Below are 16,019 nucleotides of genomic sequence, written 5' to 3'. Positions count from 1 at the left end.
CTCTATTTTTTGTCACTTTATTTTTTGGCTTGAATTAAAACACTCTTTTTTATTTTAACAATTTCATCCTACCATTTGTTATTAAATTCCACCAAAGACAATTAAATATTTTTGTTTTCCATAAGCTTGGGAGAAGTATGAAAAAGTAGAATCTGCCATTCAGAACTCAGAGCCTGGTGTTCTTTTTTTGAAATAATGTATCCTTTGTTCATTCCTCTTCAATTTATTGACTTTGTAACTGAAGGGTTTGCAACTTGCTTACAAAATCTGATAAAGAGCCAAGGGCACAAATTGTTTTTTGCAGATGCTTTTGGAAAATATTTTGGCAAAGGAAGGAAAAGGAAAGAAAAAGATAGAACCTTTCTCTTTTGAAGAGTACAAAAGAACTTGTGCTTAAGTCAACTTAAAATAAATATACAAGAGGCTTGGAAGGCTAGAGTGGCAGTGGCTATTAGACTCCTTTTTTTCTTTTTCTGACCATCCCAGATTTCAAGATACAGGAGGAAAAAAAAGAGTGATAATGATGGAGTTAAGAAGAGAAACCTTTTCAGAAATAAGCCTGACAACCAAAGACAAGCTAATTTTAATAACAATTCAAGGGCAATGAGACTATTTGAGAGATCTTTTAAGCAATAAAGTGTGGAGAGAAGTTTATAAAAACTTTATAAAGGAGCTGAAAAGAGACTTGACACAACAACTGGCAAGAGAGATAAGACTGTTTTGTCACTGGAAAAGATACAGGTTGATAATGAAAGTTGATGATAAAAAGTTAGTTAATTTTTGGTGATTAATAAGTAGGAATTTCAGTATTTTGTAGATTGTTTTAGATTGTTATTAAATGTCTATTCGTTAACATATAATTAACTACGACAACAATAATGAAATGATAACCTTAAGTAGTATAAGTAACTTGGTTATAAATTGTAAATTGGGACTTGGCGAAAAGACCTATAAATTGTATTAATAAATTTTTGTTTAGATCTTGTTATAAAGGTATAATCTCTTTGGGTCTGATGAGAGGAGATGTGATATAAATAGTAAACAATTTTTCATTAACCACAACAATAACAAGAAAATGTTAATGGATATTTTTGGTGATTAATAAGTAGGAATGTTAGTATTTTCTAGATTGTTTTAGATTGTTATTAAATGTTCATTCGTTAACATATAATTAACTATGATAATAATAATGAAATGAATACCTTAAGTAGTAAAAATAACTTGGATATAAAATTGTAAATTGGGACCTAGGGAAAAGACCTATAAATTTTATTAATAAATTCTTGTTTAGATCTTGCTATAATGGTATAATTTCTTTTGGGCCTAATGAGAGGAGAGGTGATATAAATAGTAAATAATTTTTAGTTAACTACAATAATAACAAGGAAATGTTAATGGATAATGTTTAATGATATATACATATGTTGTATTGGTAAAAGCAAATTGGATATAAGCGGGGGGGGGGAATGCTTAGATATCTTATTAATTGATCTTGTTTCAGAATATGATATAAAGGTGTAATGTTATTGGAGGTTTATTGAAATTGCGAATGAATGCCAGTAGGTGGTTGTGTCTTTAAATACAAATGATTTCAGATAAAAGCACGTTTAAATAATTGTAGTTAAATGAGAATTGCGATACATTGATAGTAAAATACATAAAGATTTTTGATTTAAAATGTACAATTCAATATGAATGAAGTATATGTAATGATTGTGGAAGAAACACATGAAATGTATTTGTAACCAATCGACACACTTTCTACAAGATGTAATGAAGGATGTTTCTTTTTTCGTGTTCTTTGTTTAATTAAAACAATAAAAAAACTTTTTTTAAAAAATCCTCAAAAATTGGTCACAGCAAATTACTGAGCAGTTCACTCACTCTCCCATGAGCCAAGACAAAGAGCAACATTTATTACTGGTAACAACTATACTGAACAACTTTGAATGAATCTAATGTAATGTACTTTTTTCATCTAAAATAGGAAACCTGATGGATTTCTTGGATTAGGGGTAGCTCAGATCTGTTATACATACTAGGAAATTTGAAATAGTACAGTAGCTGTTTTAAAAACCATAGGGCTGGCTCTTGAATCTTTTCTTTTTTTAAGGAGCTTGTTTGGAGGTTCTAGCCAGGGAGCGCAGCTATCGTATACCCTTGACTGAAGATCGGTACACTCCTTCTATCTGGGATGGTCGTCCTCTTCCACCGAGTGCACAGCTTCGGGAGGGACGCACATGGAGCAGGAAGAGAGGGGGGGGACACCCACCTAGCCAGCCAGATCAGCCGAATCAACCCTGGCGATCAATGGGGTGACAGATGTGGCAGCCAGATCGCCCTCACATCCTTTTTTTTAAAGGAGAAATCCTCATCTTTTGAGAGCAGGTAGGAATTACAGCCTTGATGACAGGAGTTCCTTTAGGATCAATATGAAAGAGGAATTTTCCAGTGCTCCAGGGAGACAGGGGATTCCTTTGCTTTTATGATGATCTTCAAACTGGACCATTGAATAGAGAGAATGATTCAGAGGCTGGAGAGCTATATATTATATAGCTTCTCAGTGGCTAGGTAGTCTTCTCACATACAGTGCTTAATGCAAAAGTCAAGAATCTTTTAGGCATTATGGCTGTCTTGCATAAAATTGCTATAGAGCAAAACCCAGAGGATGTTTATAAATATTTGTGTTTTTGCTGCTACGCATTTATCACTCAACTTAGGTTCCTTTTTTGGCTGCTATCTCCTTGTGATTCCTAGCTTCTACATTCTTTCTGTCCAGCCTGAATGCTTTGTGTAATGGTTTGTTCATCCCAGAGCTGCACCCTCAGCTGGATCCAGCAGGAGGAACAAGATGGCGAAGGTCAGCTGTGGAAAACAGCAGTGGCGGTCCATATATCTAGAAGCTGCAGTAGAAATATGTGGCGGAATGCAGGGTTTCTTAAAGGGCAGCGATTGGGGGGAGGGATTTATGCAAGTGAGGGAGTTGAAGTGTTTCTGTGGTCATAAATGCGGATGTGCCCAAATTCTGATCTTGTGATTGCGGAGATGCTGCAATCCTGTAACTTCAGAGACCAGTCACAGATTTATATTTTCAGCAGCATCATAACTTCCAACAGTTGTTGAATGAATGTGTGTGTTTGTGTGTGTGTGTGTGTGTGTGTATCAAGGACTATTTGTATACACCTTATGATTCACATGTTGAAATATAGCTGATCAAATATATATAGAGTTCTCCACCTACAATTAAAAAAAGATTATCTTTTACCATCTTTCTAAACCTACAAAAACAAACAGAGTCTGGAGAGGCATGGTGCTGATGTTTGCATTGGACTTTGCAAATACGCACAAATTGTAAAGGAAGAAGACAATTTAAGTTACCTAAATACAACAGGAGAGGGACCACAAAATTTGTGAAGAGTTTTCTTTATGTTGTCACTTAATGTAGATTCATCCAAGTACCAGGTGCTTTGATCAGAGGCAGATGGACCAGCAGTAGGATCTTAGGAAAAAGCAGATACAGTCTTTTAGTTGTTCCAAAGTGTTTGTTTCCCCCTCTACTCAAGGTTACAGATAAAAAAAAGTAGTGAGTCTTAATTTTACTACAGAAATACTGAAACATATCTTTGAAATTTGATACAACATACCTTCGTACTACTTAACAGAGGAAAAGTTTCATATGAACAACTCAAGAGAACCATGATCAGTATACTTAATCTGCTACACCTCTATGCTTTTTAGTTATAGGCAGCCTAAAGCGCTACCATTTTAGAAACTAAATTTATTTGCATATTTGAAAACCATTGTTGGGATTATACTTTTTAATATAATAAATCCACAGCATTATTTATTACCTGGGGCTCCACATACAGTGTTGATGGCAGTGGACTGAGAGGATAGCAGCTCATCAAGTAGACGCTGAGCAGTTGGAAGTATCTAAGAATAAGAAAAACATGTGATGCTGATTTTAAATGTTCTTCCAGAGATAAAGAACTCAACTATCTTTATTTAAACTAACAAGATAACATCTGGTTTTGATTAAAATTACTATGGTTATTAGTCTTCAAAATAATTATGTTTATTCCTATTTAACCTTAGTATTAATTCTGTTCCATTTATATAGTTTGAATATTTTTCTCCTTTCAGGAACTGCACTGAAGCTTTGCTCAAAATGTAAGCTAATAGTAAGAATGGAAGAATATTGCAGAATACAGGCAGTCCTTACAACTGTAAATGACAACTCAAAATTACAAGTCCTGGAAAAAGTGACTGTCCTGTGGTGGCACAGTGATTAGAATCCAGTACTGCAGGCTAATTCTGCTGACTGCCAGCAGTTCAACTTGGTTCAAGGTTGATTCAGCCTTCCATCTTTCTGAGGTAAGTAAAAATGAGGGCCCAGATTGTTGGGGGCAATATGCTGATTCTGTAAACTGCTTAGAGAGGGCTGTAAAAGCACTGTGAAGCGGTACATAAGTGTTATTGCTAGTGCTACAACTGTCACATCATCATCACTGTCACATGATCACAATTCAAGCACTTGGCAACTACTGTACCTAGCATTAGACTGGTTGCAGCATCCTAAAGTCACTGATTACAATTTGTGACCTTTCTTGCTGATTTATGGCAAAATCACACATTGGAAAGCTGGATCCACTTAACAACCACATTATTCGTTTAACAACTGCTATAATATTGCCTTAAAAGAAGGAACTCAGCATATAACCTCAACAATTTACAAGAGAAATTCCCAACTGTTGTCATAAGTAGAGGGCTACTTGTAGTTGACCGTTCAAATGACAGACTAGCTCTCAAATAGAAACTGCTTGGCCCCAGACACTAGCAAAGCTCCCAAAGCCTCTTCGCTGCCAACCATCAGGCTTTAAAAAACAGCTTTTAACTTAGAAAATTAGTGCTCTGCAAAGCAAACCAAACATTCAGGTTCCAGCATTTTTTTAATTACAAAAATACCTTTAAATTCCACATAGGATTTTTTTCCCCTAACAATCCTACAAGCCCTACAAGGGTGCTTAAAGGCATTCTTAGACAAGAAATAGTAATAAAAACTACAGACCATAGTTTTGTTTTGGACATGTTCATTTGCCCCAGAATGACACAGGGAAGGATTTGAGGGCACAAACAGCATCTGCATTTTGTAGCTACCTACCTGTCATGTGGAAGTTATTTTTAATAAATAACTCTGCTGCCCCATGACAATCGAGTGAGACAGTTCATGCCAACCTCTAAAAATTTTAATATACTCACTAACCTAAGGAAATTCCCTAATCCTATTTTGATTTGTAAGAACCCTGATTCCAATTTAACCAAATTTTGACCACATAGATGTAAACTATGACATATCATTTTTTTCAGCAGCTAATACTAAATGGAGGAAGAAAACCCCCATGCATCCCTCCATTGTGCACTAATATTTAAAGGCTTTTATATAATCTATTAATATGCATACTGATGGATAGGTATGCAAGGTTATATATTGGTGACGCTTTTCAGGAATTCATTGTGTTTTTTAATATAACTATTATTCAAAAAAGGAAAGAAGGAAATGGGGGAAGAATGATAATAGTCTTTAGTTCTACTCACACTTACTTGACTGTTATTTAATGCAACTGAATTTCCTTTTAAAATATATAAACACAGGAAGCTACGAGGCTGTCCTCCTTTAAAGGCTGATTGAGGAGTAAACCCAAGTTAGTGGAGTACTTCAATGTAAATCATTTTAAGGCTGTTGTACTAATAATCATACAAAAAGTAAACAAAAGAAGATAAAGGAGGGTGACATTTTCAAATTATGTTTGCAAGGGTTAAAAAAAGGAGATATCCATTAATATTCATACTTATTTGTCTGGAGTCTGACAGTGCATGAACAAATGAATGAAGAGATAAATAAATATATAGAACTTTTATACAATAATATGGTATAATCAGCTAATATAGAATGGGATCTATTAGCTGCTCCACTTCAGCCAGTAAATGTCTTGGGCCTGACCTAATTCTGTTTATGCATATACAACCAAATTGTATATATACAAATATACAAATTGTAACCAATTTCCTTGTATTTAAGTACAATGACAATAAAGATTATACTTACTTATACTTTTTAAAGTATTAATGTTCCTGTATGTGTATTCATTTTTAAGGAAATATGTTTATTGCATCAAACCAATTAAAAAAGAAAAAATACCCACATAAACAAGGGTTGTTGTGACAGCTGGAAATTGATCTCATAAGGTAAAGCACCCCTCCTCCCTCAGAGTTCCAAAAAATTTCAGCCCTCTTTCAGCCTTCTTTCTTTGTAAAATAATACATTTTAATAAATATAAATAAATTATAATTATAAAATTATAATATTACAAATTATAATTCAAATGTTGAGAGACTACACATATCAAGAATTGGTTACTATAAATCATATGTCACTCCAATGTTGTATAATCATTATTTTGGGCATTTCTCATACATGAAAAAGTATGCTTTTTATGTCCTGAAATGTTTGGGATACACTGAAAAAGAACATAATGCAAACTTTACCAGCAATGCTGTTTAGTTACACCAACAATCTACAGACTATAACTCAAAATACGGAAATAATAAAAGCACTTAAACAGGGTGAAGTAATATTCCAGCTTTGAAACTGCACCTTCAAACATCAAGTAGACACAACATGTTATGTTGTATTAATCTCATGTTAATACAATGTGCAACAATGTTATTTCAAAGTCTATTTGTTTGATATTAAGATGGTTACACACCTAGGACCTCAGTTAATTCCTCCAGAACCTCTAGGAAGTGTGAAACCTGGACAGCAATGGCAACGGCATCAGGACGAAACTATATGTGATTAAATGGAATGAACTACCAAGAAGCACTTTTATCTAAGTTAAGCTATTTTGTTCTACAAACATTTTAAAAGATAGCTACATCAGAATCAAAACATCCCAAAACAAATTTACTATAAATTCGTATTGTCTAATATAAAATCATAGATAAAGGAATAAAAGTTATTTGAATAGCTTTCAACATTATTTTATCTTATTCTACTTGCTATGTTTGAGGCAAAAAGTCTGGGTCTTTATATATTGCATTTATGTGCTTCTTTAGGCCTGGAAATCATGTACTATCAAAGAGCAACATCTGCCTTACTTCCATGAACAAAGTATTAACCTTTTTTTAAAATTTTCACTATTTAGTAAAATATATTTCTTCAAATGTAAATATGTGGGCATTCATTATTAACACTGAGCAAAGAATCTACCATAAACTCTAATCTCTTGGACTTATCATGGTCTGGAGAAATGTCTACTGTATTACAGATGTGGGCACTCACGATGAAGTAACCATTATTCTGGGCAGGTAGGAAAATGCTACACAGGTCTCTAGTAAAGAAATTGGAAGATGATGATGGATTCATCTAGATGTCATACCTCCATGGAGCTCTTCCAGTAACCTGCAGCAAGCATGTGTGCCATGTTTGTCTTTCTGCCTGAAGACAGCATAAACTACATGTGCAACAAACGGCTCTGTTGGAAGAGAAGATGAAGGGACTTGAGGAATGTCCTTGTATATCCAACTTATTTAGCTATTTATTTATTTAAGCAGTTTATCTTGTTCATGAATTTGCTGCTTGTTATAATAAGGTCTGGTGAAGTGCTATTTCTCATTAGGGTCAACTGAGAATTTTTAGATGAAAGGCAGAAAGCCCTCCTGAAAGATTACCAGCAAAAATAAGGTTTTAAAGAAAAAGAAGAAAATAAAGGGTTAGATGAAGTTGAACAGAAGAATATGACATACCTAGTGAAATATGAGACTTCATTTAAACGGATTGAGGCTGTTGAGGAACCAACTAGCAGTTCCCAGACTAAGGATGTAAAAAATGCCACAATTCCCTGACTACAGGGCCACCAAGTACCATGTCAATTAACCCTAAATTGAGAGCAGGAGAAGGAAGCCTTGCGTTTCAATGCTTCATGACTGCAGTGGGCAGTAAATTCTGTGTATGGTTTAATTTTGCAATAGGTATTCAAAGTTAACTGAACTATGTCTGCAGTCTTCTGCCAAATCAGGCTGAAAAAAGCCGAGCTAAAATGGGAAATGTAAGGAGGTTGATTTAGTCAAATCCTGCTCATAGAAGCCTGACAGCTGTAGGACTAGAATGACACAATTCCCATGGAAAATTACTCAGGGTCTCTTATCATAGAGAAATTTGACAAAACACTAGGTAAGAAATGTATTTATTTATTTATTAAATTTGTATGCCGCCGATCTCACTCTGCAAAGCAACTCTGGGTGGCTTACAATAAAAATAATAAATATTAAAATATTAACAACAGTAGATACAAAACTAAGAAACAGAAGGCAAGGATGGTACAGTGGTGGCATTTTTCCTATTAACCCACCAACCACACACATCAGAACCCCAAGTCTGGGGGCATAGCCAGAAGACCAAAAGGTGGGGCCAGATCACACTTAGGCAGTAAGTGTCCTAAGTGTAAGAAAATTAATACATTTTTAAAACAGATTGCACAATTATCTTAATTTCTGAGGGGGCGAAAAAAAGACACATTATACTGGTCTTTGGCCTGACTGAAATGGAACAAAGCTGAAGAACTAATGGTAGAAATATGCAAGAGGCGATTGATACATCATCTTGGAATTTATGGTAGTAGGGTCTATAACAACTTAGCAGAATTAAATAGATATCTTTGGATATTAGGGAAGTTGGTTTTTAAAACCTGAACAACTAGAAATTAGCAAGAGATCAGAATAGCAAAAAAAGAGGTGAGATTCTGCCTGAAGGCACAATTATAAAGGTCTCCTGCGAATGGAAAATGAAAAATGCTAGCCAGCATCTAATGAATGCATAACTGAAATGTGATAGTAATAAAGTCAGGTTCTACTGAAGTAGCTCCTAATATTTCATGCCCAGGATTGCCACCAGCTAAGGATAGAAGCCATCTATTTAACAGCATAATGTTCCTGAATGCTTAGTTTCATGCTATGGACTCAATATGCTGCTCACTTTTGGCCTGTCCTGTTTACATTCATTAGAAATGAACCCACACGAAAATAATGTTAATAGAGAATTCTGAAAGAACACTGGGTTATAAAGTCTCTTTGTTTTATATAAGGTTAGGGGGAAATAAAATATCAATTAAGAAGCAGCCATCTTCGGCAGGAAACCCTTTCTTGGTCTGGGGGGAAAGCAGCAAGAAATTATTCCCCATTTGTCCAATTGGTGCAAGTGGTATCAATAGGGACAAGGAGTCTTCTCATGCTTGTGTTTTGAGTGCATATGAGAGATGAATTGAGGAGAATCGGAAAAGAATCTCAAGACCAGATTTTTCAGTGTACCTGTGTTGAAAGTGGAACAAGGTGTGGCTCCTGTGTCATCTCCATGTTGACAGTGAGTGTAAGAGAATCCCACATGTATTTTCAAAGGTTGGGGAGCCCTCAAATAGATCATCTCCCACATCCTTTCCTATTCTTTTATTCGGTGAAAATAAATTATTTGTTTAGAAGAACTATTCATAATTATGAGAACATTGCAAATTGAACATCTGAGAATTTTTTTAAAAAACCTATAATAGTCCTGAAGCATCCCAAAGACCAGGATGCTACAAAGATCAACCAGAATACAAACAGATGAACTAAAATTCATTAGTTAATTTGAAGCCATTTATCATAGATTAAACTTATAAAGCAACATTTGTTAATTACCATTCAATGCAAGAATGTATGTGTCACATTTAACGACTGCCTCATGTGATATCACTACTACATCTATAAAGCAACTTTTCTCTTTCCTTATATTTCCAGAAAAAATCTGTTACTCCAGGGAGAAAGAAGTGTTATTGCCTTTTTATAATTACTAAATGTTTTTCATTTATCCACAACTGATGGTATATTTATGCTTTACATCTGTTGAAATGGATTAGACCATGTGTGAAAAACTCACATCGTCATGGCAGCATCACATGACATATCGGGACTTTTTTCCCTTTCGCTAAAACGGGCGTGGCCATGGCCAGTGTGTGATGCATCTAGCCTGTGGGCTGGAAGTTTGACAGACCTGGTTTAGACTGTATGAAAGCTTAGGAGACGCAATATAATTAAATTATGCTTGAGGCAGGGAGGAAAGGACAGCCAAATCAAAGCTATGTAAGACCTTGAGTGGGCTAACTGTATGATGCAGGAAGTCACATATCCATTCTAAGGCACTCTCTCCACCAACATCGCTACAACAATATTTGATCACTAGATGTACTGTATATTGTCAATTAAATGTGCTACAGAATTAATCGGATTCTACATTCATTGACAAAATTGTTGAGGTCGTTGCTGGTCTAGTGGAGATAGTTGTGATCTACTGAAAAGATGTTTCAAAATCAAAGGCAAAGAAGATCTGAACCAATCATAGATATATTCTCAAATGTCTTAATGGGTCAATGAACAGTATGAAATCAATATTACCAACATATGGGCAAGAAATTGCAGAAGCTCTTATCACTAGGAATCTAGGAATATCAATTTTGCAATGAAGGAAAAAAATATCTGATAATTTATCTATTTGTATCCCACCTTTATTATTTTTATAAATAGCTCAAGATGGCAAATTATCCCAATTATTGGCTATCCTCTGCTAATTACTCTTAAAAATTATTCTTAGCACACAAGTATACCTTCCTCAATTTTTCAGTACAGGTACGTTATCGACTTACTACCACAATTGAGCCCCAAATTTATGTTGCTAAGCGAGACACAGTTAAATGAATTTTGCCCCATTTTACAACCTTTCTTGCCACAGTTGTTAGATGAAATATTGCAGTTGATAAGTTAGTAATATGGTTCCTAAGTGAATCTGTCTTCCCCATTGACTTTGCCTGTCAGACCGTCACAAAAGATGATCGCATGACCATGGGACATTGCAACTATCATAAATATGAGTTAGTTGCCAAGCATCTGAATTTTGGTCACATGATCATGGGAATATGGCAGTAGTCGTGTGAAAACAGTCATAAGTCACTTTTTCGGTTGTAACTTGAATGGTCACTAAATGAACTGTTGTAAGTCAAAAACTACCTGTCTTGTTTGGTATTAGCCAAACTGTAGGGATTATGAGAGCCAGTTTGGTTGAGTGGTTAAGGCACCAGGCCAGAAAGTGAGAGACCATGAGTTCTAGACCTACTTTAGTCATGAAAGCTATCTGGGTGACTTTTGGCTAGTCATTCTCTCTCAGTCCAACTTACCTCACACCACTGTTGTGGGAAAATAACAAAGAGCCGATGTGAATATGATTGCTGCCTTGAGTTACTTATAAAAATAATACGGGCAGGGTACAACAAATAAAATAATAACATAAAGAGATCATCATATTGGTGAGGCCTATTCCCACATTCCTAACTTTATCATCCTTTTAAATAAGAAAGGTCACAATTGTGAGAGATTAGTTTGGAAGAAATTCTGAACAGCAAGGAAAATGGATATACAATATGATTTACATAGCACTTCTACTGCTCTGGAAAAAGAGCATAGGAGCAAGTTAACATAAGCACATCTTGACTACCTGAAAACTTTAATCTATAATAACACAGGGGTTCTGAGTAGCTACATAATCCATTGTGTCAAAGAAACCATTTTAAATGTTTACTATCCCTCTTCATGAAACTGCCACCGTGCTTTATAAAATTCCTTAGGCCTATGCAACTCCTTTGGGGCTAGGATTTTCAAAGGGGAATCGGGAATAGACTGTGAAATATGCTTTTTTGGATATATTTTTTTAATACTCCATTAATAAAAAGATCTACTTGGTGGGGTTTTTTATAGATAAACTGGAACCTTTGTTCTTTACTATTTGAAAAAGAAAAAAATATGATTTTTATTTCTATGGAATAAATAGGCATTCCACCTTATATTCTTTGGCAGGTAGCTGATGGAGCTCAAACATAGGAATTTTTTTCTGTCTCAAATAAAGTCACCTTCACGCAAGGAAAGGAATATCAGTATTCATGGAGGAGCTGTTCTGTTTAAGGTTTCTGCAAAGCAATTAGCACTTCAAGCTCTGATTGCTCTGATTAAGTTGCATGCACGTACTGACAAGACAGTAGTTAGTGATCTCTTAGTAGCCAGGCCTAAGGATGCTAATCAATCAACGATTTTATCCAATGACTTAAGCTTGTTGTGTTTTCTTCCTTATCTAGGCTTGTTTCATAGATCTCATCTTTTAGTTTTAAGAGATAAGTTGGGAAAAAGCAGCATTCTTTTTAAATGACAATGGAAGTAAAAAAAAAAAGAAGAGGGGGGATGGACGACAGTCAAAGACATATGAAAACTCCTAAAATGAAAAAGGAAGAAAATGTAAACAGAGCACAATGTGTAGGGCTTATCTGTTCTGAGCAGGGGGGGAAAGTCTAAAAGGCTAGGCCACAACTTCTGATCTATTAACCTAAAGTAACTATCACAGAAAAGAGAAACAGAACTTGGCAATTCATGTTACAACAGTTACACTGTATGGTGATAAGTTTATGAACTTGATTGGGGAATTGAGGGCAAACTTTAACATAAAAACGGCAAAAGACAAGGATGTCCACTGTCCCCATTACTATTTATATTAGCACTAGAAGTATTAAATAGAGGTATTATACAGGATCCAGAAATAAAAGGCTTGAAAATAAAAAGAGAAAAATACAAACTACAAGCACTTGCAGATGACCTGGTATTTATTTTAGAAGAACCATTGGAAACTGACCCTAAGTTAATGGAAAAAATTGAGGAAGCATGGAGAAGTAGCAGGGCTGAGTATAAATAAAGAAAAAACTTAAATACTAGCTAAAAACCTTATAAACAGAAAAATGAACTGACAAAGAAAATAGGCCTTCAAGTAGTTAAAAAAGCAAAATATTTGGGAATTTATCTAACAACTAGATGTGTAACTATCAAAGAAGTTAACTATATAAGGTTAACACAACAAATTAAGAGAGGCAGGAAGTTCTCCAGATGGACAGACGTGGGGGATGTGAGCTCTAAAGAGCCTCATATGAATCCTGTCTGACAAATCAACTCTGGGGACTCTTTTTTGGATCAGAACCCACCTGGAGGGGAGGGGGTGAAGAAGGGGCAGCGTCTCATCAGATCCAGGCGGAGGCAACAGTTCCCTCGCAGGTCAGAGATTTGCCCTCTGAATCGGAGTAGGGTGGCAACATTGCTGCACAAGAAGCTGGCTTCCAGCCAAAGCAACTGAACAGGAGTGTGAGGTCGAGATAAAAGACTGGTAAGAAAATTCATTTAACCCGCAATCATAAATCAAAACTTAGAAAAGGCAAAGAATCTTGAGAGTAGAAATAATATTAATAGACAGATCTGCATTTTGGCAAAAGGAAAGGAAGAAAGAAAAATGGAACGTTGAAACACTAGCCCAAAAAAAGCCATTTGTTTGAAACAATTTGGACAGAAAGGGAGAAAGCAGAGAAGTGACAAACCCACTCAAATACAAAATCTAATTTGGTTTTGGATTTGAAATAGAAACCAAACATTCCAAAGGAATTACTTCGTCTGAATGTCTTCCAACTAATATATCTTAAGCAACTCCAATTACTGAGAGGTAGAATGCAACAAGGGAGAAAGATCAAGAAAAAAGCACTATTTTCTTACTGACAACTGATAACCTAATCTTGCCTGTGCGGGAAGTTTTAATTAACCAACTGCCATAAATCAGATCTTGGAAGAGCAGGAGACGAAAGAAACATACCCGAGTTTGGCTTTATGCAAGTGTGTTCCAATTAATATATTTTGAGCAACTATAACCAATGAGAGGTGGAAAGTAGCAAGGAAAAAAATAATAACAAAATCAAGGACTGGGAAAATACAAAGGTTTTTTCTTTTTTTCTGCAAAAGATCAAGATGGCTCCAGCTTCTCTTCCGTTTTCACATTAGTTGAATTACCTAAATTTAAGGTGGACCAGAACTTTGAAATAAGATCTGTATAACTGCAATTTTGGAACTGGACATTAAGGAAGAACAAAAGACTAAGATGGCTCTCGTCACTCTTCTCCACAGCAGCTGAATTAGATAAATTTAAGGTGGACCAGAACTCTGAAATAAGAACTGCATAATTAACTGTAACTTTGGAACTGGACATTATGGAAAGGTGGGAATTTGAAGAAGTATGTGAAAAAATATGCATAAATCATTAAAATCAAGCTTAAATAGAATTCTGAATTCAGAGAAGCAGGCATTTAAAGAAGAAAAGAAGGAAGAAGGGAGGAATAATGAAGGGATAGAAACAGTGGGAAATAAAAAGCAGAAAAAAAATCACTGGGTTTGGCGGTGGTATAGGGAAAATTGAAAAGGGGGGATGTGTCCCAACAAAAGGAAACAAAAAGCAGACAAAAGATGTTTTGGAGGTTGACAGTGGCATAAGGAAAATTGAAAGAGGAGGTTACGCCCCAACAAAGGGAAATATAAAAGATTTCTTTGATGGTGGTTTGGGAAAAATTGAAGAGGGTGGACGTGTCAAAACAAAGAAAAGGCGAAAGGCAGGAATAGAGAAGTGGGACAAAAGACTTACTAGGAAAAAATCAGACAACTAGAAATTGTTATATGGGAAAATACAAAGCTGAGATAAGGGGTTTACTCCTAAATATGACAATAAAATTAAGTTGCTAACTGATTGATTATGATAATGGAAAGATATTTAAATAAAGGTTGAAATATATGGAATATGGACAAATATGAAATTAATACGGGGAGAAGTAGAGGTTTGTGATTCACTTTTATACATGATAATTAAACTGAGTTGCTAATTGATTGAATATGACAATAGAAGGACAATTAAGCATGAGTCAAAATATATGAAACATGGACATGTTTCACTTCTAAGATGATGAACAAAGTAAGATGTGTACTGTTTGTTATTCTATATAGTAGATTAAGGGAATTGTAATGAACATTGAACAGTAAGGATTGCCATTTATAGACAATTAAGGGTAACCTAAATCAAGAAGTGGAAAAATAGAGAGGGAACATGAAATATTCTTATAATGGGAAACTATTGAGATGTAAAGACAGAACCACAAGGTGGCAATGTGTAAGGATGTATAGTTATATAAATATAATGATGAAAATAGCTGGGAATTGTAACCAGCCAATTGTAACCTTGGCCAAAATGAGGCTGGGGTGGGGAGGGGGTTTAAAAGCACAATGACTATACATGTATACATTTTTTCTCTTTTTTTAAAAAAGGAGGAAGATATATGTTAAAATTAAATATGTATATTGAAAAGGAATTATAAATACCATCAATATAAAATGGCACTTGCTTAGAAGCTGAAATACACCAAGTAAATGAGATGAAGAGAGTGAAATAGAGGGGAGAGGTAAGGGAAGAAGAAAGGGGTAGGAGAGAGGGCGGGGAAGAAGAGGAGGAGAGAAAGAAGCAATGGAAAGGGGAGAGTGGAAGGGGAAGTAGAGAAGAGAAGGGTGACAGAGGAAAGAAAGGAGGTAGGGAGGGGGAGGAAAGAGGAAGAAGGAAGTGATGGATAAGGTACAAATATGGTGTATGGAGAGCAGAAGAGCCAATAATTGTTAGTGGGAGTTGATGGGAAGATGAATTGATGTAAACATTTAATAATACAATACGATGTTGGCTATATAAAAGTATACATGTGGTTACATGTTATGAAAATGAAAAAATAAAAAACTTTATATAAGGAACAAAACAAATTAAACTTGATTTGGAGAATCGGGAAAATTTGCAATGATAGGAAGAATAGCAACTATAAAAATGAATATTCTGCCGAAGCTACTGTTTTTGTTTCAAATGATTCCTATAAAACTAGAGAAAAAAATACTGAGATGAATTAAATGCAATAATTTTGAAATATGTTTGGCAAGGAAAAAGAGCAACTGCCAGATTGGGAGCTTTATTACCAGGCTTCTGCATTAACTTGGGTGAAAGAATGGATACATTTACAATACAATACAATAGCAGAGTTGGAAGGGAGGTCTTC

The 16,019-nt window shown here is 35.1% G+C and overlaps 1 protein-coding gene across 5 annotated transcripts in view; it reads right to left on the bottom strand.

Moving 5' to 3' along the window:
- The window catches only part of ZSWIM8 (zinc finger SWIM-type containing 8), an 87,444-nt gene that overhangs the window by 46,731 nt on the left and 24,694 nt on the right, over positions 1 to 16,019 (bottom strand). For all 5 annotated transcript variants that reach the window (XR_015695154.1, XR_015695155.1, XM_087702277.1 and 2 more), the window contains exons 6-7: positions 3,852 to 3,933; positions 3,379 to 3,499 (exon numbers count right to left, since the gene is read on the bottom strand). Coding sequence is in view for 3 of the 5 variants with exons in the window: in XM_087702277.1 (XP_087558403.1) it covers positions 3,379 to 3,499; positions 3,852 to 3,933 (203 nt within the window). In the remaining 2 variants the exon portion in view is untranslated. The remainder of the gene's footprint in view (positions 1 to 3,378; positions 3,500 to 3,851; positions 3,934 to 16,019) is intronic.

The sequence above is a fragment of the Thamnophis sirtalis genome, unplaced genomic scaffold (assembly GCF_051295495.1).
Source record: "Thamnophis sirtalis isolate CommonGarterSnake01/CBP01778 unplaced genomic scaffold, rThaSir2_p1.2 scaffold_15, whole genome shotgun sequence".
NCBI lineage: Eukaryota > Metazoa > Chordata > Lepidosauria > Squamata > Natricidae > Thamnophis > Thamnophis sirtalis.
Note: the sequence above shows the minus strand (reverse complement) of the source record. Positions and strands in the feature narration are given on the sequence as shown.